General features: G+C 64.1%; 2 protein-coding genes across 2 annotated transcripts in view; one reads left to right on the top strand and one right to left on the bottom strand.

The window, feature by feature from the left end:
* Positions 1 to 827: 827 nt before the first annotated feature.
* Positions 828 to 23,351, top strand: part of RSPH14 (radial spoke head 14 homolog) — a 47,121-nt gene continuing 24,597 nt past the window's right edge. The window contains exons 1-3 of the mRNA XM_059677035.1: positions 828 to 1,081; positions 1,874 to 1,976; positions 3,214 to 3,332. Coding sequence (XP_059533018.1) covers positions 883 to 1,081; positions 1,874 to 1,976; positions 3,214 to 3,332 — 421 coding nt within the window. The 5' untranslated portion in view covers positions 828 to 882. The remainder of the gene's footprint in view (positions 1,082 to 1,873; positions 1,977 to 3,213; positions 3,333 to 23,351) is intronic.
* GNAZ (G protein subunit alpha z) overlaps positions 6,410 to 23,351 on the bottom strand; it is a 33,963-nt gene continuing 17,021 nt past the window's right edge. Inside the window, exon 3 of the mRNA XM_059677034.1 lies at positions 6,410 to 8,128. Within this exon, the coding sequence (XP_059533017.1) occupies positions 7,784 to 8,128 (345 nt within the window). The 3' untranslated portion in view covers positions 6,410 to 7,783. The remainder of the gene's footprint in view (positions 8,129 to 23,351) is intronic.

Raw genomic sequence — 23,351 nt, 5'->3', positions numbered from 1 at the left:
GCCCAAGCCACATACGGGAGGCCAGGCCCCCTTGTTCCCGATCCCCGGAGCCCAGCATTCCCTGCAGGGGGAGCCCCAATCGGAAATGGCCGCCCCTCCCCTTCCCCGCCCAGCTCGTCCCGTCTGTCTCTTGTCACCTGGTGCCTAAGAGCAGAGTTGGCCTTAGTTCTTTAACTGGGGTAGAATCCCACAGGGTGGGGGCCTGTCAGGGCCACTCAACACCGGCAGCAGCAACCACTCCCGCAATAAGGACCACAGCCAACACATCGGGAGCCCTGGTGTGCCAGGCTCAGGAGGGTCGTTCACACGGGAGCAAGGGAAGGAGGTGCTATTATCAAATCCTTTTTGCAAAGGCTCACAGAGAGGAAGAGATTGTCAAGGGCCGCCCCGTGGCCTGGGTCTGGAGCCGGTTATGAGTACTAAGCCACATTACCTACAGATGCTCCGTGTGTGTGTGTGTGTGTGTGTGTGTGTAATAAAAATAATTCATTCCCTAGCCTTTTTGCAAAGGCTCAGTGGATAGAATGTTGGCCTGCAGAGCGAAGGATCCCGGGTTCGATTCCCTTCAAGGGCATGTACCTTGGTTGCAGGCTCCTTGCTGGCCAGGGGCCCTGGTCTGGCATGTGCAGGAGGCAGCCAATCGGTGTGTTTCTCTCACATTGATATTTCTCTCTGTCTTCCCCTCTCCCTTCCTCTCTCTCTAAAAATCAATAAAAACATTAAAAATATCCACTCAGCTGTGCTTACCGTTTTGAAGATCGAATGAGAAGTAGCTTCTAAATCACAGTCGTACTCATGACAACGTTTGGGGTTCTTTTCACCAGTGTTCTCTGCGGAGCTCCGTTTTGAAAGCGACAGAGTCACCTCCTGCAGTGCGGAAAGATGGCCCATACCTGGATCTCTATGTACCTGCCCCCCGACATCAACCCCGCCCAGGCTTCCATCGCGTACGGCTGCCGCGCCCTGCCCAAGCTGAACGAGGAACTGCAGTCCGAGGACCTGCAGACCAGGCAGAAAGCCCTCATGGCTCTGTGCGACCTCATGCATGACCCCGAGCATGTCTATGTGGCCATCGACATAGGTGAGAGTGTCACGGAGCCCAGGCGACTGTGACTCGGGTCTGGATGGACAGACACAGAGTAGCTGGAGGTGGGAGGAGTTGAGGTGACCCTCCCATCTGGTCAGTCTGTCCTTGGAGGACACCCCCAGCAGCCGACCCAGCCACAAAGCAGCCCTCTCTGCTATGGCTGGACCGACCAGGTGGCCACAAGTCCACCAAACAGCCCTGTGATCTGTCAGCCACGAAAGACAGGCAACAACCTATTGGAGCCACATCGCACCTGGGACCTCTTGTTTCCCACTCTCCTAACGACCAAAATGAACGCTGAGGTGATCTTAGTGGCCCGGCCACACCTTTCCCTGATCAGGTACATGATGAGTGCACTGCCACTTCTCCCCCAGCCTTAGCTGAAGGGCTGATTTAAAAAAAAAAAATATATATATATATATATATATATATATATACATATATATATATTGATTTCACAGAGGAAGGGTGAGTAGAAACATCAATGATGAGGGATTGAGCCTGCAACCCGGGCACGTGCCTTGACTGGGAATCGAACCAGTGACCTCCCGGTTGCTGGGTCAATGCTCAACCACTGAGCCATGCCATCCAGGCTCCAAAGGCATTTTCTGAATGGTCCCTGGGTGGGAGCACACAGAGCCCCCTGCGGTGACTCTGAAACCCTTCCTAAGGGCCATGACATGACGCCTCTGCTGGTCGCTGTTGCCGATGCGGGCTCACCTGTTGGCGTCCGGGTTGGTTGAACCGGGAGACTGATAACCTTTCAAAGGTCTTTCTGCCCCACAGGCTGCCTGGAGAGCCTGCGGGCTTTGCTGAGGGACACCAACCACATGGTGCGCATCAAGACCACCGAGGTGCTGTCCATCATGGCGACCCACACCGTGGGCAGGTGGGCCACTGTGTATGGAAACCCAGGGCAGGTTTTTGTTTTTTTTTCCAATGGAAAAACAAAAAGCCAGGAATCCGAGCTTTGTACATTCCCTTTGAACAGTGCATCTTAACCCCAAACACAAAGGGTTAGGCATTCGTCCACCCCCAGTGCCACCAGGCCTTCCCTGGGATGTGGGCCCACGGATTGAGGTTCCCCTCCTCTCTGGGACTTAAACCACCCCTGCAAGGTTGTCTAATGTGCAGCCGTGGTTTCTTTCGAGAAGAGCAAGAAGTCAGACATCAATGAAGTAATCTGTATGCAGAAACCTTCTCGGGCCTTTCTATCATCATCTCACTTGTCTGACAGACTCACTTTGGAGTCTCCTCAAAGCATTCCACCTGGTTTTTATAAGGAAATTAAAAACAACCCTCTCCTCTCATCTAACTGGCTTACCTAGTATTTACTGAACGTATAGAATCATAACAATGAGGACACAGCATTCACAGGTCTGGGGGCCGGCAGCGGGGGCTCGCTGCCCTGAAGCCTCAGTGCTGGGCGGGTGGAGAGAGGGGCCGCTCAGCTGGCAGGACAAGGGCGGTCAGTTATGGATTCTGCTGCCTTGTCCCCATGTTACCGATGAGGGCTGAGGCTCAGAGGAGCAAAGGGAAACCTCCAGGCCCCTAGGAACCCGAGTCGAAGTCCTAGCTCTTTCCTCCACCCCACAGGCCACACGGCTCTCAGGGCCTGGAGGGCCCACTTCTGGCCGGCGTCTTTTTTTTTTAAACAAGGAATTTTTCTTTATTTACTTATTGTGTGTGTGTGTGTGTGTGTGTGTACACGCCCACACGCGTGTGTGTCTTGCTAATCCTCACCCGAGGATATTTTTCCATTGATTTTTAGAGAGAGTGGAAGAGAGAGAGAGAGAGAGAGAGAGAGAGAGAGAGAGGTGAGAGAGACACATTGATTGCTTGCCTTCTGCATGCACCCGGACTGGGGCTGGGGCGACGTGGGGCGGGGGATCAAGCCTGCAACCGAGGGACATACCCTTGACCGGAATCAAACCTGGGACACTTCAGTCTAGGAGCCGACGCTCTATCCTGGCCTTGGTCTTCTCTCAGGCAGCCAGAGGGGGCGGCCTGCAGCTGCCCGCACGGGTTCAGAATCCAGGGGGGGAGGAGGGTGGGAACTGCCTCCTGACCCTCCCGGGCCTCCCGGGGATCGTCCTCGTCGTGTCTGAACCCGCCTCTCTCTGCAGAGACGGCTTTCTGAGGGACGGCATCGTCACCGCGCTGTCCCTCCTGCTGAACGACCCGCAGCCGGCCTGCCGCGAGAACCTGCACCTGGCCTTCCAGCACCTGGCCCAGGTGCCCTCAGGTAGGCCCCGGCCGCCCCTCCCGCCGCCCCACAGCCTCCCGGGCAGGCCGGGCGCGCGCCTGGCTTCAGATCCGCCTAGAGCACACGTTTAAAAGTTATGCTTTACGTCCGCCTGCGGACTGAGGGGCCCCGGGTTCGATTCCGGTCAAGGGCACGTACCTCGGTCGCAGGCTCCTCCCAGAAAAATAAGAAGACCGCCCTTGTCCGTTGCTGGCAGAATCATCTCGGGGCTCCGGGCATGGGGGCTTGCACACGCCTTTCTTTAATGAGCCGTAGCTGATTCTCCCATGCGGCCGTGGGTGAGAGGCACCGAGATGTTGGGGTGTCTCTACGACAGGCCAGTGCTTGGGGCTGAGCCCCGGGCTCACTGTGTGGGAACCTTTAAAGCATTCAGAGAAGTAGCGAGACAATGAGAATGGGTGCCAGGCACCAGCACTCAGCTTTGCTGAATGTTAACATTCTGCCCTATTTCACATGTGCGTGAGACGGTTGCTTGAAACCCCCCCCCCCGCCCCCACAATCCACGTCCCCTGTGAACCTCCTCTGCTCAGCCCCTGCCATCATCTGGGGACTTTGTCGCCACCGCGCTCTTTGTATTTTACCACAGACGTGAACAGATAGAGATCTTTCCTCGCGCGTTTTCCAGCTCCATGTACACGATCTTGCTTCCATATCTCCTGGCTATTGAAACAATGCAATGCTGTAATGCTGAGATCGGCCCATGTCGTGTCATGGGCTCTGTTTCGTTATGAGCACCGCGGCGCACCCCTATACTCACATGCAACATACCTGCCCGGCGGAGGGCCCCGCTGCTTCTGTGCCCGAGCCTGGAGGGGCTCAGCCGGGGGACAGCGTGGTGGGGCATGGAGCACTCAAGCCCTGCAGGGTGTGCCTGCTCAACCCGACACCCGAGGGTGCAAGACCGCATTAAAGGTGTTTTCACCATAAAAAAAAGAGAGAGAATGCAAGCCCGCAAGCCTGCAGCTTGGCCTGAAATTGCATGTGCTGCATCCTAGTCAGCTGCCCAGTGGCGTGCTGAGCCGTGTCGCTGTGTGTGGCTCCGCTGTCCCCGTGACCACGGGCAGCGGCATCGTCCCTCCGCCTGGCGCCGCCCGGGAGCCTGAGCCCATTTGTTGATCTGTTTCTCCCCCGACCCCATTCCTTACCGGTCGGGCGGAGGGAATGTTGCATTTCTTCTGGGTCCCAACCCTGGCGGGTCACACACTGGCAATGCCATTTCCTGGGCTGGTTGTGCCGCTTTTCGCCGTTGATCTGTTTGCTCATTGGTCCAGCAGTTTTTCATTGGAATGTAGTCCGTTTCCTACACGTGTGTGAGTGTGTGTGTGAGTGTGAGTGTGTGTGTGTGTGTGTGTGTGTGTGCGCACGCGCACATGCGCGCACACGGGCGTGTGTGAGCTCTTTGGGGTGCTGCTTAAGATAATCTGGCGCCGTTTCAGAGCTCATGAAGACTGTCTGCCATATTTCCTTTTAAAAGTGTTACGAGTTTTGTTCTTCACATTGATCTTGTGAAGGTCCCTGGGATGGATTTTTATTTCTGTTCTGAGGTCTTGTCTCGCCCTTGCTGGGCCAACACGGTCTTAATGACAAAAGCTCTATCCACACTCCCCCCCTCCACCCCCCCAGCATCTCCTCCCTGCAAACTTTCCTGGAACCTACACGCTCTAGGTGCACCAAAGGTCGGGGGCTCTGGTTCTGACAAGCCTCATCTGGGGCCACATTTTCAAAGGTCATTTGTCTGTTGTTTTCTTGCTGCAATTCACTCACTCACTCACCCCTTCGTTTGTTTGACTAATGTGTTGGGGTATCTGGGGCAAGGTGGGGGTGATGGAGGTCTTTCTTCTGAGCCCTTGAGCTGGGTGGGGTCTGGTTTACTGGCTGTTTTCCCAAAGGAACCAGCAGGGGGCGCCCCAGGACTGTGACAGCCCGGCTGAGCCCTGCTGGGATCTGGGCCTGGGGTGGGGCCCTTCAGGAGAGGAGGGGCCAGGAGTGCAGAGGCCAGTGCCTCGCAGAGGCCGCCCGCCCAGGCTCCGGAGATCCTGCCTGCGAACCTGGAGGGCACGTGTCTTTCCTGGACGGGTGTTCAGCTCCAGGGCTGAGACTGGGGCTCTTGGGTAACTGGAGTTTGGGGTGCAGCTGAACAGCAGGGGATCCCTGGAAGTGTCTCCCTACCAGACCCACTGGCCATGCCCCCTTGGGCCCTCTCTCTGATGGTGGCCTTGGGCCCTGACTGGCATGCCTGGGAGTCCAGCCCGGCTCCCCTGGTCACTCGCTCCTGTGCGGGGCTGGGAGCTGCTGGCCCAGCTTTCCCCGCGGTGTTAAAGGAATTTGCAAGGAGCCTGTGCAGGGTGGACACACGTCCTTGACTTTTGATCAGTGCTTTCCCCACACGGAGATGCTGTAACCGGAGTCAGCGAATGGTAGGCCTCAGGGGCACTTCTGGGGGGTGCCGGGCCCTGCAGGCCTGCCCTGCCCTGATGGGGGTCGGCACCTCGGGGCTCTCTGGGAACCTCTTCTGCTCTGCGGGAACAGCTCTGACCCTGGCGGAGGTGTCTTTAGGGTGTGAGGGTTCTGGGTGACAGTGGGGGGGGGGGTGGGAGCCATTGTCACCCCCAAACCTCAGCGCCTCGGGACACAAGGGCCTGGCGGGGCTCCTCACTGTTCAGAAAATACGTTTTTCTTTAATTTCAGAGAGAGGAAGGGAGAGGGAGGAATAGAAACATTAATGATTAAAATCACTGATCAGCTGTCTCCTGCACGCCCCCTACAGGGGATCGAGCCCACAACCTGCAACCCCGGGCAGGTGCCCTGACCGGGGATGGAACCATGACCTCCTGGCTCCTGGGTCAATGCTCAACCACTGAGCCACACCAGCCGGGCAGGCTCCTCACACCTGCAGGCTCTTTCCTCTCTTGAGGTTGTTTGTTCTTGATGTTCATTTCGAGATGAGTTACCTACGTGTGTGTGTATGGGGGGCGGGGGGAGAGGCCGAGAAAGGAACCTCAGGGTGGACGGGCCCAGCCCTCAGCCCTGCACACGCAGCACCCGGGCTCGGATGGCTCGTTCGGGATATTTTATTTTCTGAAAGTAGACAATCTTTGACTTCCACACCACACCGGCCCCGCAGCCCTCTGCACATCTCCCAAAGTCCTTGGCTGTGCTTCTGCGCCCGACCCGGGGCGCACGGTCCCGAACAGAGGCGGAGAGAGGAGCTCTGGCGAGGTCTCGGGGCGCCTTCCCTCTCGGTGGCCGCCGGGGTTCGTATTTACACGCGATCCGCGGCCAAGGTCCTTCCACGGCGGCAGGTGCCACGGGCCCGGGGCTGGGGTCCCAGCAGGGCCTCCCTCAGGCTACAAGGCTGGCTGAGCCTTCACAGGAGGCAGAGCTGCTCTCAGCCACAGGCGCGGGCGGCCAGGGCCCATCTCCCGCCTCCCCTCGTCTCCTTGCAAAGCCAGCGAACTTCCTCCGTCACCGCCAAGACCGCCAGCTATTGTCCGCTCACCCCGACGTGAAGAACCCTCTTTAAATACGTCACATGGAATTTTCTGAAACAAAAACGAAGCAGAAACCGCACCAGGAGCAGGAGCAGGGGACAGACCCGTCCGGGTAACAACTGTGACACTCGGCAAGCCAGACACGAAAAGGACCACCTGAAAAAAAACAGGTCCCGAAGACCCGCGTTTTAAAAAAAGAATACTCGACTGCGTTTGAAATTGTCTGTTTTTTCCTGCAAAACACCACGAGGTTTGGCAAAAAAAAAAAAAAAAAAGTCAGAGAAGAAATCCCAGGTTTAGAAAACACCGGACAAGAAGGAAAGCTGGGACCCAGCTGGCCTCGCCGGAAACAGGTCGCGCCGCTCGTGCTGCTGTGTGGATGCTCGCTGCACACGTTGAAGCTGTTTAAAAAGAGCTGCGAGTGGCGGGAGGGCTGGTTGGCGCCCGTCTGGCCTCGCACCCCGGTTCCCGGCGCAGAGCGCGGTCCCCGGCGGCCAGGGTGGGCGTGTCCAGCGGAAGGAGCTCGGACCCTCCCTGGTCCTCCCTCCTGGTCAGCGACAGATCCCTGTTCTAGGGTGCAGCGGGCCTCCAGGTGGCCCCCAAGCCTCCCCCCGCAGTCCCATGGTGCGGAGGGGGGACCCCATGCAGAGTGGGGCCAACTCAGGGAGGGGGAAGGGCCTTGGGGAACGTGTGACAGCGCCTCAAATCTCCAAGAGACCCCGACGCTTGGGGACGCTTCGCTGCCTCGACTGTGTGTGTGCGCGCGTGCGTGCGTGTCTACCTACCTAGCAACCTATCCGTATATGGTTATGTTTGTGGAAATGTGGGGGCCACGGAGGCGGAGGGGCGGGGCGGGGGACGTTCTCCAGGCCCCGTTTTCTGGCCCTGGGCTGGGGCGGCCCCCCGGGGTTCCGTCACAGGCGGGCGGGCTGGCCGCCCTCAGCAAAGGCCTATGTACTTGAGGTTGTTCTGAATGATGACGTCGGTTACGGCGTCGAAGACGAACTGGATGTTACTGGTGTCGGTGGCGCAGGTGAAGTGGGAGTAGATCTCCTTGGTCTCCTTGTTGCGGTTCAGGTCCTCGAACTGCCGCTGGATGTAGACGGCCGCCTCCTCGTAGGTGTTCTGGCCCTTGTACTCGGGGAAGCAGACTGTGAGCGGGATGCGCCGGATCTTCTCGGCCAGCAGGTCCTTCTTGTTCAGGAAGAGGATGAGGGACGTGTTGATGAACCAGTTGTTGTTGCAGATGGAGTCGAAGAGGCGCAGGCTCTCCGCCATCCGGCTCTGCGGGGAGGGGCACGCGGCGTTAGTCTGGGGGCTGCGAGGACGGACCCCAGGCCCCCACGGCCGAGCCTCCCAGCCCGGGCCTGGCCCCCACAAAAGCACCCTTCTGGCCCTGGCCGGAGTGGCTCAGTGGATAGAGCATCAGCCTGCGGATCAAAGGGTCCGGGTTCGATTCCGGTCAAGGGCACGGACCTCGGTTGCAGGCTCCTCCCCGGCCTGGGCCCCGGTTGGGCGCATGCAGGAGGCAACCCATCGATGTGTTTCTCTCACGTCGATGTTTCTCTCTGTCTCTCCCTCTCCCTTTCACTCTCCCTAAACATCAATGGGAAAATGTCCTCGGGGGAGGATTAACGAAAAGAGCATCTTCTGCTGGGTGTGTCCGCTGCCGGGTGCGCCGTCTGCAGCGTCTCCCACTGGCCCTGCCACCCTGAGTGGCTGCACCCCCTCCACGCCCCGAGCCCGGCACGGGTTGTAAGAGGCTCCTTCCCTGTTGGCGCCTCCTCCGGGCCCAGTGGTGACAACACGTGGCTCTGGGGCTGCAGCCCGGTGGACGGGGCATCTCTAACCTCACATCCTGAGGGCCCGCCTGCCCCAGGTCTCCCGTGGGGACGCTGTGTCCGGGTGAGCGTGGCGGCCTTTGCCGGGCAGTCAGCTCGGGGCTGCGGGGGCGGGGCCCCATCCTTCGAGCCCCGGTCCTGCCCGTGTGGTATCGAGTCCTCAGCCGGGGTCTGGGAGGGGGAGGGGGGCCTGTGCTTGTGGAGCCAAAGGCTCTAGGTCAGAGCTGGGGAGGCTCAGACTCCTCTGTCCCCACTGGGCCTCGGGGTCACTAGAGGTCACACGTGACCAGGGCAGATCCCGGGGCCCTGCCTCCTGGCGTGGCACCGGCCCTTCTCTGTCGCCCTCTGAGGACTCCCCATGCGCCGCAGCCACGGTGGGGTTTTACGGAACATAAAGCAGATGCCAGTGTTCAAAGAACCTAAGGCAGGGGCCTGACTCCCAAACCCGCTGTCTCCACGCGGAACTGCCGGTTCCACCTGCGGGAAGGAGTTCCTACGGCGGCGGGAGGGGCTCCGGTCTGAGAGAACGTGGAGCAGCTGAGTGTCCGAAGCCCAGGACCAGTTCAGTTTAGATCCGAGGCTTCGGGTTTTAGACCAGATCATACCACCGACGTGGTAGCCACGAAACCGCCGCCGGCACTGGCCGCGTGGACACGGCACTGCTTGCCTGATCCTCACACCTTCCTAGTCCCATTGCACAGATGGAGAAACTGAGGCTGAGAGGCAGGAAACGTGCTCCAAGTCCCAGAGCCCACTGCACTCCTGGGGTGGACGGGAGGTGCTGTCGGGCCCATGGGGGGCTCATCCCAGGGTGGGGAGGCTCCCACGGAAACCCTGCTCTCCCACGGACCCTGAGTTGTCTGAGGTGCGGGGCTGACAGCGTCAGTGCTGAGAGGGGACCAGGCTGAGTGGGGAGGATGCTCAGGCACCGGCGGCCGTTACCCCCGACAACAGCGAAGCTGCCCCGAGAGCCGGTGCACCGCCCGGCTGATGTTCTGCAAAAGCAACGCCGCGTCTTTAGAACAAGCCCTGGAAAGCGAGGCGGCTCTGGTCTGGGCGAGCCCTTCCTGCAGAGATGAATGGAAAGCAGCGCCCCGTTCCCAGCAGGGCCTGGGGGAGCCGCACTCGGCCGGTGTGAGCGCTGAGTGGCGGGCTGAATTATCCCGTTCTGCTGGGAGTGATTAGCTTGAATGGGTTCCTGGAAGCCACAGCGTAAAGACTAGCAGCGCTGCCGTGTCTCACGGGAGTGATGCCATAATCAGGGCTGCACGGTCCCCACGTTTTACATGATGTCAACAGTAGGCGCAGCCACTGGCAGCCAGGCCTGAACCCCCTGAGCAAATGCCTGAGGGTCACACACCCTGAGGGCAGGACAGTTCCGGCTGTGATGGCAGGGGACGGAGCCCCAGTGACCAGGCAGGGGGCTCTCCCGAAGGCTGAGAGGGGGAGGTCTGCCCCCAGCAGGTGGGACCCGGCAGGCCAGTGGCTGGGGATGGAGCAGGGGTTCAAGGGTGGGTTTGCAAGCCCAGAGTGGGGGCCAGGCAGAGGGGACAGGACATGTCCAGGGTCCTGGCGTGGGACCTCCCTGAGCCCTGCTGGGTCACCTGGCGGCTCTGTGTCCAGCCCGGCTCTGTTCCGGGAATGAGCATGGAGTTTGGGAACAGGGGCGGGAAGGCCTCCTCCACATGCTGAGAGGGTGCCCGTGAGCAGGGCCTCCCAGGGCTCAGCGGAGAGCCTGAGATGGCACCGACCGCGCCGCCTCCTCCAGCCACAGCCCCCCCCACCCCCCGTGGGTCCCTGTCCCGCTGCCAATGCAGCGGAGATTGGGGACGCTTCTCGGGGGACATGGACCCGCTGAGCTGCCTGTGACCAGCAGGCTCTGGTGCCACCAGCTCACTCCAAGGCCTGCTCCCTGGGGACATGGGGCCCGGGGCTCGTCTGCACATTCATCTCTAGAAATAACACGATGCCTGTCGGGAGGCCTGGGCTGCAGGGGGGCCTGGGGGAGGGGGCGGGGACACGGCAGAGGACTCAGTTTCCTCATCTCCAGAACGAGGCTGGTTCTGTTGCCGCTGGGGGAAGCCCGCGTGCTTGCCACGGAGGGAAGCCGGCTCTCCCGGGGGAGGTGGGGCTGGGAGGCGGGGCCGTGGCATGAATGAGCTCCATTCACCAGGGACGGAGCCAGCCCCGTGGCTGCCACCCTGCAGCTGGGCCACCAGGCCTCTCCGGGCAGCAGGGTGCCAGGCTCCAAGGGCGCCGGTCGCGGGACCTGGGCATGGCGGCCGCCTGGCAGTGCCCCGCTGGGTGGGGCAGAGCGTGGCTTAAGGGGCAGGGGTCGCTGACAGTGCGTGGCGAGCCTAGTCCACCGTCTGGTGCCCGGCCTGCCGAGGGGAGTCGGGCCTGGGCACCCCCAACTTCTTTAGTGGGGAGAGGGCAAGGGCGCCCCACTGTCAGACCCGCGCCCTGATGTCCCGGCAGGGGCGTGGCAGGGGCGGGCTGTTGGACGTGCAGCCGTGGAGCGTGTGACGGGTTGTGCCACCAGAGTAAGAGCACGTCAAGGATGGCGCCGGTCACTCAGGAAACCAGCTTACGCTCCGTCCCTCAAGCGGGGACAAGCCGTCCAGGGAGAGAGAGGAGGGCTGGGCGCCACGGAGGCCGGCGGGGGCTGCACTAGGGTGGCCCCAGGCCCTGAGGGGGAGAGGCCAGGCCGTGTCCAGGCTGCAGGTGCACAGCCCTGTGCTTCCCCAGGCAGCCAGCCCAGCGAGGGTCCCCGTCCCACTGGGGTTCATTTCCCTCTCGGGGTCCCCGTGTCCCAGGGGGGCTCAGAGGAGCAAGATCCTGGCTTGTGCCGGGGGCAGGGGTCCCACTGAGACGCAACTGCCTGAGGACGCGACCCTGGGCCCCGAGCCAGGCCACTTCCTGCGGCTTCTTCACTGCCCCATCGCAAGCCTCTGGTTGGAAACAACAGAACTTGGGTTTCGACAGCCCCCCCCACCCCAGGGGACGTGGGGCTGTTAGGGACCAGGTTGGGGCTGTGGTTAGGTGGCGGTGGGGTGGGGCGGAGATACCCGTCTGCCCTGTGTGTGTACAGAAGCCGGGGCACCAGACCTCAGTCTACCCCCAAACTGCAAGTGCCCCCCAGTCTGCCACGTCCTCTCCTGAGCCACGACGCCCAGGGACCTGGAGCAGTCTGGCGTCCATGGTGGCGGGCACTGCGCAGGCTCCCACCATCCCACGGATCCCCCACATTCACCCCGACACCCCCCAGTTCTAAGAAGCCCCCTGACAGCCGCCTCCCATCCTCTGGGCCCCACAGGCCGCACAGACGCGGGCCAGAGCTGGTCCTGCCTCGGGCCCGAGGTTTCCTGGCCTCCCTGTGCCGCCTCCTGCCTGGCCGGGGCCTGGAGACCGTGGCTGCCCCTCTGCTCCTGTCTCCCCCGTCCTCAAGGAGCTTCCAGTGCCCATGGAGGCTGAGAGGCGACAGAGATGGGCAGACAGACAGACAGACAGACACACACCACGCAGCCAGCCAGCATGGCTGTGCTTCCCGCAGAGGCCCGGCCCGGGGAGGGGGCGGCAGGAGGCGCCTGAGTCATCTCTCCGCCTGCAGGGACTGCGCAGTCGGAGCGGAGCTCGGAGCTCGGAGCTCGGCCTCCCCAGGCAGCTCCAGCTCCTGGTCGCCTGGAGGATCTGTCGCTCCACCCCCACCCCCACCCCCACCGCCCGGGAAGCGCGTCCCCCGTGGAAGGGCAGGGCCGTGTGCTTGGATGGAATCACATAAGCCGGGTGGACAAGAGGGCGTACGTGGCCGCGGTCAGCCACCCACAGGGAGGCAGAGTCCTTCCCGTGGCTGAGCTGCGGGGAGTGTGACAGCAGCTGCCACCAGGGCGGCCGCTCCCCTCCCTCTGCTCCGCTGAGCCTGAGCGTAGTACCCAGACACTCAGTAGACTTGCTGCCGTTTCCATGACAACCGGGAGGAAGCCTCCGCCCTCCAGCACAGACTGATGGGGGAGGGTGCAGCGGGTTCCTGGGCCCGGCCAGGTGTCCCTCCCTCCACAGCTGTCTGTCACTTGTTGGGGTGCCGGTAGGAGAGGCCCTGGGGGCTGGGGGGATGCTGCTCCCCTGAGAGGCAAGGCAGCAAGAAGGTCCTTTCGGTGACCTGCTCCTGGCTGGGGCGGGCCTCCTGGTGGATGGAGAGGCAGGAAGATGGCGCTGTGTCTCGCCCATGTCACTCGGTGGGGCAGTAGCCTCAACAGCCGCCCTGACAGCACGGGCCCCACCCCCTCCCCCACCTGTGGAGGCTGCCGTGCTAACCCCACGCCCAGCTCTGTTCACCTGGAGGTGGCGTAAGGGGCTCCCGTGCCAGGGAGAGGCGCTGTCGTGGGCTCCGCCCATGTTCCCATTTACAGAGGCGGAAACTGCTCAGAGGGCTCACCTCGCCTGCCCAGGCCCCTCAGCCTGCCCTTCTCCTGTCTCCCCCACTGCCACTGGCCTCAGGAGGTGGGGAGGGGTCTGGGGACAGAGGTGGGCGACCCGGGTCACTTTGAGACCAACCTGGTTAGCACTTCCCTCCTCTTCCCCCTGCAGACCCAGTGCTGCTGTGCTGGGCCGGAGGACTGGGCTCATGAGGCTAATGAATCAACGAGCCCCCACTGATGGCTCCTGGAGCCAGTCCACAGGGACAGCGCAGCGGGGCAGGGCTTCCACCTGCCGCCTGCGGGCAATGGGCTCGGGGGGGGGGGTGCTGCCTGGGGGGGTCCTCTCCCCACAGGTGCCCAGGCCCAGGGTCAACCAAACTCACTCGCCCAGCCTGGGCCCTTGGGGTGTCAAGACAGAGCAGAAACAGCAGCTCAGTGCCTCACCCCCCCCACCCCCTGCTCCCCCAGCTACAGCCACGGGGGGCCTTCCCTGTGGGACACCCCGCACCCCTTCCAGCCACTCGGCTCCTAGGACCCTTGGTCGGGCGCCTACCACCCTCAGTGCCCACCCATTTCCACCTGAACCCTTTCTCCTGCTCACTTCAGCCCTAGGGCTCCCTGGGCGACACGTGTGGGCGAGGCAGGCAGCTGCCCGAGTGGGGCCCTGAGTGGGGAGCCCTCCTCTGCTCTGACGGGCAGCCCAGTTCTGCTTGCACTTGGCCTTCCCTGACAGCCCTGGGTCCTGGTGGCCAGGAGACAGCAGCAACGAGGGACTATTGAGAAGCGAGTCCCGATAGAAGGGTGGCCCACAGGTACGAACAGCCCAGCCGGTTGGTTCGGTGGTTGAGCGTCAACTTATGAACCAGGAGGTCATGGTTCCCTTCCGGTCAAGGGCACATGCCCGGGTTGTGGGCTCAATCTCTAGTGTGGGGAGTGCAGGAGGCGGCCGATCCCTGATTCTCTCTCATCACTGATGTTTCTCTCTCTCCCTTCCTCTCTGAAATCAATAAAAATATATTAAAAAAAAACAAACAAAAACCCCACCACGTAGTTACGGGGCTGGAGGCCTCATGCCCCACCCAGCGCGCACCTCGTCTGAGCCCAGAGCTGAGGTGCATGCTCAGCCCCGCCGCCTGGCTGCCCCCCCCACCTCTGCTCTGGACGTCGGGGGTCACTCTTGGCCGCACCTGGAGCTCCCACCGAGTGGGACAGAGCAGCGAGGAGCAGCCTGACTCAGAGGGGCCGAGTCACTGAGAGGGTCACGTGCCAACTGCCCAGACTGCCCAGTGCCTGGCGGGCGGTGCTGATGGATGAGCTGACGTGGGGGCTGTCCCTTCGCATCTGTGCAGACCTCTCCTTCCCCTGCCGCTTCCTTTGCTCTTGTGGGACCCGCCTCCCCCCTCCTGCCCTGGGGCTCCCCTGCACCCACCACAGCCACCAGGTCCTTTCGCTCCCCTGGGCAAGGCTCTCCAGTGGCTTCCACCACGTGTGGCTGGTCCCACACCCTCTCCTCCCGCCGCGGGGCCAGGCTGTCCCTTCTAACCCAGAGAGGCCTTCCCTGGCGTACCCCTAGTCATGATCATTAGAGCTCTTTCTGCTAGTTTGCTGCGCGGCTTGGAGCACCACGGGGCCGCGTGTTATGGCTCCCGCTCTGCCGAGGGCGGCGCTGTCCGTGGCAGGGACCCAGCAGGGCGGTCTGCCCAACCCGGGCCCCGGCAGGCGGCCAGATGGTGCCCGCTGTGTGTACTCGGAGTGGCAGCCGCTGTGCGGGGGCCGGGTGAGAGGCGGCGTGCGTGTGTGCCCGATGCCCCTGCCCCCTGCCCACACGGTGCCCCTGCCCCGGCGGGTCTGGGCCACGGAGGGCCAGGCAGGGAGGGTGGGGAGCGGTCTCCCCTCTCCCAACGTCCCCTTCCCATGCCTAGCGTTCGGCGGGGACCGTGGCGGACAGCAGGGCTGGGTACCGTCCTGGCCTTTCGCGGCCAGTGGCTGCGTCCTTTCTCCCTGTAGCTCCGTCATTCAGCCGATCGATCTGGCAAAACCCCTGAGAAGGCCTTGGATAAGCGAGGGCCCCGGCTCCGCCTGACGGGCTATGCCAGCCTGTGTCCGGGTGGGTGAGCCTCGGGGTCATTTTCCCACCTGAGCCCCTCATGGCCGCCCCCCGGGGGTTCTGTGTGCAGAGGCCCCAGGGCCTGACGCCCCGTGTGCTCCTGCGGTGGGGACATGCCACCCGCCCACTCCCGCTCCTGCACCCCAGCTGCCACCGGCAGACACGCAGCCCCGAGGCCACGGACGTGTCAGGAGGGAGATTAGCGAGCGGCACAGAAAGATTAGCAACTAGGACGGGCACCCCTCCCGCCACCAGACACTCCCGGGCGCGGGTTTTCAGGGGCCTAACCCTCCCCAGGGACGAGAGGGGCTTGGAGAAGGGCCCCTCCTCCTCACCTCTCTTCTCCCAGCCCTGTGGCCCCAGCGGGCGCAGGGAAGCCCATGTCAGAGCGGCCCGCGGCCTCGGGCCGGCGACAGATGGGGCTTCTGTGGGGCGGGGTGGTTCCGAGGAGCCCAGAGTCAGCCGCCGCCTGCCTGCCCCGCCCCCCCTCCGGTCCAGGGGCCACTGCATGCCTCGCAGTAACAGCAGTGAGCGGCCTGCGCGTCACAGTCACACCGCACGGCTGTTTGAACAAGATAACGCGGCCGGCTGCGCGGCCCGCGGCCCTGATAGCCTGACACCGTGTCCTGAGCTGCCGGGAGCAGCAACCCGACTTCCTGCGCTCGGAGCTGTGCAGCCGGCGCCTCGCCTCTGTGCCCCCCCCGCCCCCCCCCCCCCGCTGGTCTGTTTGCCGGGGCCGGTTCCCCCAACTGGACGGCGTGGAGGGGGCGGGAGGGGCCCTAAGTAATAGAAAGGGTGGCAGCCTCCCGCTCCCCAGCCCCCCAGCCCCCCAGCCCCGGGCGCGGACAGCGCACCTGCTTCGCCCTTGGGCTTGTGTTCTCAGAGCAGAGCTGCCTCCTTTGTGTGGCGCCACCCTGCTGGGCCCGAGGGCTCAGGGCTTGTGTGTGCGAGGCCTGCAGCCTGGGCCCAGCCGCCTTCCCGTGCACCCTCATCTTCCCACTGGGATTGCTTGGGTCCTGCCGTGCCCACGCCCGGCACGAGCCTAGAGCCAGGGCACCACAGTACAGTGCGGTCAGCCCGGCTCCCCCCCTTCCATTTACTCTGTGGCCAACCGCACACAACACCAGGCTGTTCCCAGCCCTAAGCCCCTGCCGGCCTGGTGGGTGGACTGTGCCAACCACTGAGGGGCCAGGCACAGGTGGCTACACAACAGCCCTGGAGCCAAAGCCATGCCTCCTCCCCCGCCCCCCAGGGCCCCAGTGCGAGCTGGAGGTGGCCCTGCACCAGAGCACCTTCCTGCTCCCCACGGGGACCTCGCCCATCGGGTGTGCGGTCCCCGGGGAGACCGAGCAGGCCACCCAGGGGTGGCCACCACGCCCGTCGGCGCTGCTGCTCCCAGCACAGGCCCAGCGCCCCAAACATACACATCCCGTTCTGCTTTCTGTTCTCACGGGACCTCAGAATCAATGACCTGCCGACCATTCCTGCTCCCGTAAGTGCTGGCCACAGCCCGCGTGAGGGGACATGGATGGTAGCATCCTGTAACCTGGGGGTGGCTCACACAGGCTCAGACCCCCACTTCTGGGACCGCAGATTCCCAGGCTGACACGGAGCGTTTGCTCTCAACGGGCCTGGGGCGCCCACGTCCTGCTCCCCCATTTCACACCCAGGTACCGAGAGGGCAGGGGCCCTGGCTGCCGGGGCCTGCGGGGAAGCATGCCTTTTCCCGTTCACTGTTGCTCCCACTGAAATGAGAACTGTTTCCTGTTTGCTTCATGTGACACCTGCTGGCGTGAGCCAGGTGCCCTGCTGCCGGTCACTGACGGGAATTAGCGAGCGGCAGGTGCCGGTGCCTGCAGACCGGACGCTGCCAGCGGGCAGGCCTGCCCGGGGCCTGGAGGCCGCACTCTCGCTGGGAGGACACCAGAGCGAAGAGGCCCCTCCCGGTTCAGCTCTTGAGGCCCCGGAGCCCGCGGGCTCACGCCCTGTCTGACCCGCTTCCGCAGGGCAGGCCTGCCCGCCTGGGCACCGCCGGCCACGCCTCGGAGCAAAGGCTGGTGGAAGCACGGGCAGCGGGCGGGGCCAGTCCCTGCAGGGACGTGAGAGGTGAGAGACGTGGGTAGGTGTCCCAGTGGGGACCTGCCTGTGGCCAACAAGATGGGTTTCAGAGAGAGAGGCTCGCCCGTAAGCAGTCTTGGGCCCCCTGCCCATGCACGCGCCGCGCAGCCACACGCTGGGACGAGTTAGGACACTGGGCCCCTGGGCCCTTTCACGCCCCCCAGGCACCGCCCCGACAGGGGCTCCGCCCGGGCACGGCTGCTTCTAACCCCGTGCCCATCGCCGCCTGTGCCCATCACTGTGGCTGGTGGCGTTATCCTGCCCGGGACGTGTGGTCCGGCAGGTCGGGCAGGCGCTAGGACTGCCAGCCGGCCCTTCGGAGGAGCTGGCGCAAGTTCACGAGAGACCAGAGCGCCGGGCGAGGCTCCGGACGTTTCTGAGCAGCTGGTCCGGGAGGAGACTCCTCCATCCTGGCCGCTGACCTGGTCCCAGGATGCACACACAGCAGCCCAGAGGCCGATGCCCAGCACGGCCGCTCCCCGGCCCATCAGCCACAGGACTGCCCGGACCCAGGGCCCGGGCCGGGCCGACTCTGACGACTTTTTGAGAGGACACGTCCTGGACAGGGAGCAAGGCTCGGCCTCAGGACCGCGTTGGCGCTGAGCCTGTGAGCGGGCGGCGAACCCCACGTGTGAGCCGAGAGCAGCAATGTGAACCCCACACCCAACTGCCCTGTGTGGCTCGGGTGGGGCTGTTTTTGTCGCGGGGGGTGGGGGGGCGGGAAGGGGACGGAGGAGCAGGGAGCCCTCTGGCTGATCACCGTTCTGGACGGGATGAACGTGAACAGAAAGAACACGTGCGGTCACGGGCTGGAGCGGGGCATCCCGGCGGCGGCTGATGCACAGGGACCCGCCCGCTCTTCAGAGCGACGGACAGTACATCCTGTAATTCACGGATGACGGAGCCGGTCGGCAGGCCAGGGGCTCAGAGTCGCCGGATGTGTCCCGGGTGAATGTTTAACAGCCCGGGGGGAGGCGGATTGGAAGCGGCTGCCGAGTTCCCTCTGCAATTACTCTCTCCCGCCGGATCTGAAGCCCCCAACTGGATGTCACACGGCCCACGGATTCCTGAAGATTGGACCTCACACTGGCCAGTGCCACCCAGCTCTGCCCTCCCGTGGGCTCGTGGGACAGGGAGGCTGTGCCCGCTAAGCCCGGTCTTAGCGCCTCTGCAGCTGGGCCCGTTCTCCCCGCACGGGCTGGTCAGCACTGGGCGAGGCCCCCACTGGAGCCCAGCAGGCCGGCTTCCTGGTTAGGGAGGACCACCGTCTCAGAGACCCGAGGAGCACCGGGGCACCCCCTGCAGACCCCGCCAGGCACAGGGTGAAGCTGCCGGTGGAAGAGGCGGCGAGGGGGTGCGACCGGCCCTCATGGAGGGAGGGGGCTGATGTGCCCACGAGGAGGAGATGGGGACGAATGGACCCCGAGGCCCCACCAGGCGTGTGGAGCGGGCCGAGGGTGGGACACACGGAGCAGAAGGCCTGCCCCACCCCTTCCCTTCGGCTGATGTCTGACAGGACCTGCTGGGGCGCGGGGTAGGCACCTGGCGGACAGAGGGGGAGCCCCGGAAGCCGCCGGTGTGCCGGGAGGAGGCTGCTGCCAGAGGCCCCGATGGCTGCACGTCTGCTGGGAGCGGAGGGAAGGAAGTCTCCGTCCAAGAGACTGAAATGTCAGCTGCCAAGTGCCAGGGCCCAAAATAGGTGCCAGGCTGCGCTGCAGAGAGGGCACCACCAGTGCTGCCTCCCCCTCACCCAGGCCCACCACGGCTGGAGCTGGCGTCCCACTCAAACTACGCGAAGCCCGGGCCTCGGGGGCAGGTGCCCACCACTGCCAGCCATTGACCGAGTAACAGGGGCGGCGGGCTCAGACGCAGGGCCACTGAGCTAGGAGCCAGATGCCCTTCGCCTCTCCAGGGCCAAGACGAGTGCCGGGCAGAGCAAAGCACCTTGGAGGAGGCCAGGGCCGGTAGAGCCCGCACAGAGGCGGGGGCTGCTCCTAAGTGCCGGCAGCGCCCCACGACCCGGCTGTGGGAGCTGGCCGTCCTCTAGCAGCTGGCCGCCCCCCTAGCAGCTGGTTGTCCCCTAGCAGCTGGCCGTCCCCTAGCAGCTGGTTGTCCCCTAGCAGCTGGCCGTCCCCTAACAGCTGGCCGTCCCCTAGCAGCTGGCCGTCCCCTAACAGCTGGCCGTCCCCTAGCAGCTGGTTGTCCCCTAGCAGCTGGCCGCCCCCTAGCAGCTGGCCGCCCCCCTAGCAGCTGGCCGTCCCCTAGCAGCTGGCCGTCCCCTAGCAGCTGGCCGTCCCCTAACAGCTGGCTCCAATGCTTGGGACGCGTCATGGGCCCCAGAGACAAAGCCGGTCCGAGCTCCCAGGGGTCACCGCTGGGGAACACTCGACCAGCTGAGCCCTGTGCCGCCCGCACCTGCCCGCACCTGCCAAGGGCCTGACTTTCTCGCTGCCTCTGCCTCGGCCTCGGCGGAGCCGCTCAGATCGGTCGGTGCCTGGGCTGTCCACGCCGAGGGCTCTGGTCCAGGAGGCCGCTCTGTCCCAGGGTCGCCATCATTCGTGAGGTTTCAGACAAGCTGCATGTGGTCCCAGCACGTCCTGAGGTCGGAAGGAGTCTGAGGGAGCCAGGCCTGGCGGGAAGGCTGGTGGCCCACAGGCCGGCGGCACCTCCCTCTGGCACTGTCCCAAGTCCCAGGGCAGGTTCCGGGATCTGCGTCCTCGACCGGGACAGGAGCAGGAGGCAGAGGGGCACGTGCTCCCGTGCCTGTTCAGGCCGCGGCCACTGATGGGGCGGGAGCCGTGGGCCGTGCCAGCCCTGGTGGCCATTCAAGTCTCCTGAGCCCAGGTGGCTGCCCGGCACCCAGACCACAGGGAGGCTGGTCCCACGGCGTTCCCCTCCCTGACTCCCTGTGGGCGGCCCAGAGCCAGTCCTCGTCCCAAGGCCCTCCCTGGAGCCCCCTGGGCCCACAGGGTGTGGGGACCCCCGGGGAGCAGTGCCAGGGCCTCCCTGACGTGATGGGTGTTCTGTGGGCGCAGCCCCCGCGCCGCAAAGCTGGCTGGGTAAGGACACTAACGGGCGCCAGGCCCTTCCAGGTCTAAGCCAAGCGCCATCCCACCTTCTGTTTCCCTTCGCAATCACCTCCTCTGGACGCAGAACCAGCTGTCCCAGCGGGCGGTCGCCCGTCTTACCGCAGGACCGTGGTCCCCGCAGCGTGCCAGCTCCTGACACGTCATTTTACTTATTTTTTAAAATATATTTTTATTGATTTCAGAGAGGAAGGGAGAGGGAGAGAGAGAAGCATCAATGATGAGAGAGAATCATGGATCGGCTGCCTCCTGCATGCCCCACACGAGGGATCGAGCCCACAACCTGGGCCTGCGCCCTGACCGGGAATGGAACTGTGACCTCCTGGTTCATAGTTTGATGCTCATGCATTGAGCCACGCCGGCCAGGTGACATGCCATTTTTAAAGCACAAAAACAAGCTCCCTTTTCGGGCTGGATGACCAAGTGCAGGGGTACACTGTTTGCAGGACAGTCCTAGGGTGCACTGCACATGCTCCCACTGGGGCCTGGCACCGGGGGCTTCCCCAGAAGGGCTGAGCGTGCCAGCGACCGCACACCCAGCAGCCAGGGCCCTGAACTCAGGCTCTTCCCAAGCCTGCCCGCCCCCAGCCCACAGTTTCCTGAGCACCATGTGTGCCAGGCCTGTGCCCACACCGTACAAGGGGTGGACCTGCTGTGGACCTGCTTAGTGTCAAGCCCCCACAGCAGGTGCACAGCAGTTATACAGCAGGTATACAGCAGGCACATAGCAGGCGCACAATAGGCACACAGCAGGTATACAGCAGGCGCACAACAGGTACACAGCAGGCACACAGCTGGCGCATAGCAGGCGCACAGCAGGTATACAGCAGGTGCACAGCAGGTGCACAGCAGGCTGCCACAGGGCTGGGAACAGCGACACCTTGCTAGGAATGGGGCAGTGAGCAGCGGCTGTGGTTTCGCCTGGGAACACGTTGACACTCACAGGCAGGCCTTTCATCGGTCTCTTCTGCGGTTCCCTCCACTCTGAAGTGGCCGCACAGTCCCTGAGCAGGTCTGCAGGGGCCGAGGGGGGCAGCAGGCACCCCCTCTCTTCCCTGAGTCCCAGCAGGGCACCGAGGCGGGGGCAGAGCCATGACGCCGGCAGGCTGGGGGAGGGGCCGGGGCAGACCTCGGCCCGTGGCCTCTGGGCTGTCACGGTGGGGGGTGGTCTCTCACGCGTGGGGTCACGGCTGAGCCTGCAAATTTGTCTTCACTCCTGGAAGGGGCCGGGGGGGGGGGGGGGCAGGCCAGGCTGGGAGGCCGAGCCGCCGGGAGTGGCTCCGCTGAGGCAGGTTGGTGCAGGGCAGCCGGCTTTCCCACGGCTGCCACCAGCTGCAGGCCTGGGTGCCCCCACCTGCCTCCCCACCCGTGACAGGGACAGCGGCCTGGCTGGCACCCCGCACGATCAGTCAGGTGACGCATCCCTGGGCTGTGCCCCGGCCGCCCATGCTGTCTAGGGAAGCCCCATAGGAACAGTGAGGCCCGCTGACTGGGGCCCTGGGCGCCTGTGGGGACTGCATGGGGGATGAGGACCCCTGAGGTCGGCTGGGACCAGAGCTGGGTCACTGTCAAGGCCGGGCACGGCTCGATGCCCTGGTCCGAGAATGCTCTGGAATCCACCTCCCCCTGCCCAGGTGTTGCCCTGTGCTCACAGCAGCCCTCCATGCCCAGGAGCCCAGAGATCCCGCCGTTACCCTTGGCAACATGCTGACGCAAATGCCAGCGGGCAGGTTGGGGGCTGTGGCTCCTCTGCTGGGCTGGGGGAGGGGGCTCTGCTGGGCCTGTGGGAGGCGGAAACCAGGCCCCAGAGCCGAGTGGGGGTTGGAGAGCTCTGAGCTCCGTGTCTCGGGGGCCCCCAGCCTCCTTTGGTTTCTGCAAATATCAGTGTGGCCTGTTCTTGGCTGCCTCGCCCTCCAAAGGGAGAAGGAGACGGCAGGGGTGGCAGCCCTGCCCAGGCCGAGGCGGCAGGCGGAGGGGGCAGGGGCGCAGCGGCGGGACCGCGCTGCCTGCAGCCCTGGGAGAGGCAGGCTCTCCTCCTCCTCCTCCTCCTCCTCCTCCTCCTCCTCCTCCTCCTCCTCCTCCTCCTCCTCCTCGCGGCTCCCGGGCGGCCGGCCCACCGTGGCGCGCAGCAGGAGGAATGGGGGCATTGTCTCTCTCAGCAGCCTGTTTGTTTTCCGTCCTGAGATATTGCTGGTGGAGCATGAAAGGTCAGAACCATTTGGAATCCAGTGAATTTCCAGCCTCGCTTGCTTGGGTTTCTCGAGAATTTCCTTTTCTGGTGAACAACCACCTCCTGGGCCTGCCGCCTGCGCTGCCTGCGAGACCAGGGTGGTGGCGGAGGCGGTCGGCCCGGCTGCCAGCCCCTCCCGCTAGAAAGCGCCCTGAATGGCCCCGGAGCCCGGCCCCTCCGGGAGGCAACGCGGCTCACAGAACCCCACGGCCAGGCCCAGGCCGCAGCCTCTGTTCTCACCCGGGGCTCCCACTGTGGCCTCCCGCGGGGACAGGGCAGGGGAAGCCAGAGGCATGGGGCCCCTGGGGACGGCCTGTCCTCCTGGCTGTCCGCTCAGCCTGGCTGGGCAGCCACTCGCTCGCACAGGAGCTGCGCCCGCCCTGTGACGAGTGACCGCAATGGAGTGGCCGCAATGGGGGGGCGCAGGCACCGCTGGGGTCAGGAGAGGCCTCCCAAGGGGGTGACACCTGGGATGAGACCTGGAGGGCAGGGCCAGGAGGGCAGGTGCTGACGGCTGGAGAGAGCAGAGCAGGTGGGAGAATGAAGCGCACACAGGCCAAAGCAGAGAGAGAGCGAGGCAGAGGGGAGGCGAGGATGGGCCGGCGGGAGCCAGGAGGGCCTCGGGCATAAGGCCTGGCCCTGGGCCCGTGTGTGAGGACATGTGGGCCACCTCCTGGTTGACAGAAAGCAGAGATGAAAGCCAAATC

Source organism: Myotis daubentonii, chromosome 19 (assembly GCF_963259705.1).
Source record: "Myotis daubentonii chromosome 19, mMyoDau2.1, whole genome shotgun sequence".
NCBI lineage: Eukaryota > Metazoa > Chordata > Mammalia > Chiroptera > Vespertilionidae > Myotis > Myotis daubentonii.
This window is presented reverse-complemented; position numbering and strand designations above follow the sequence as displayed.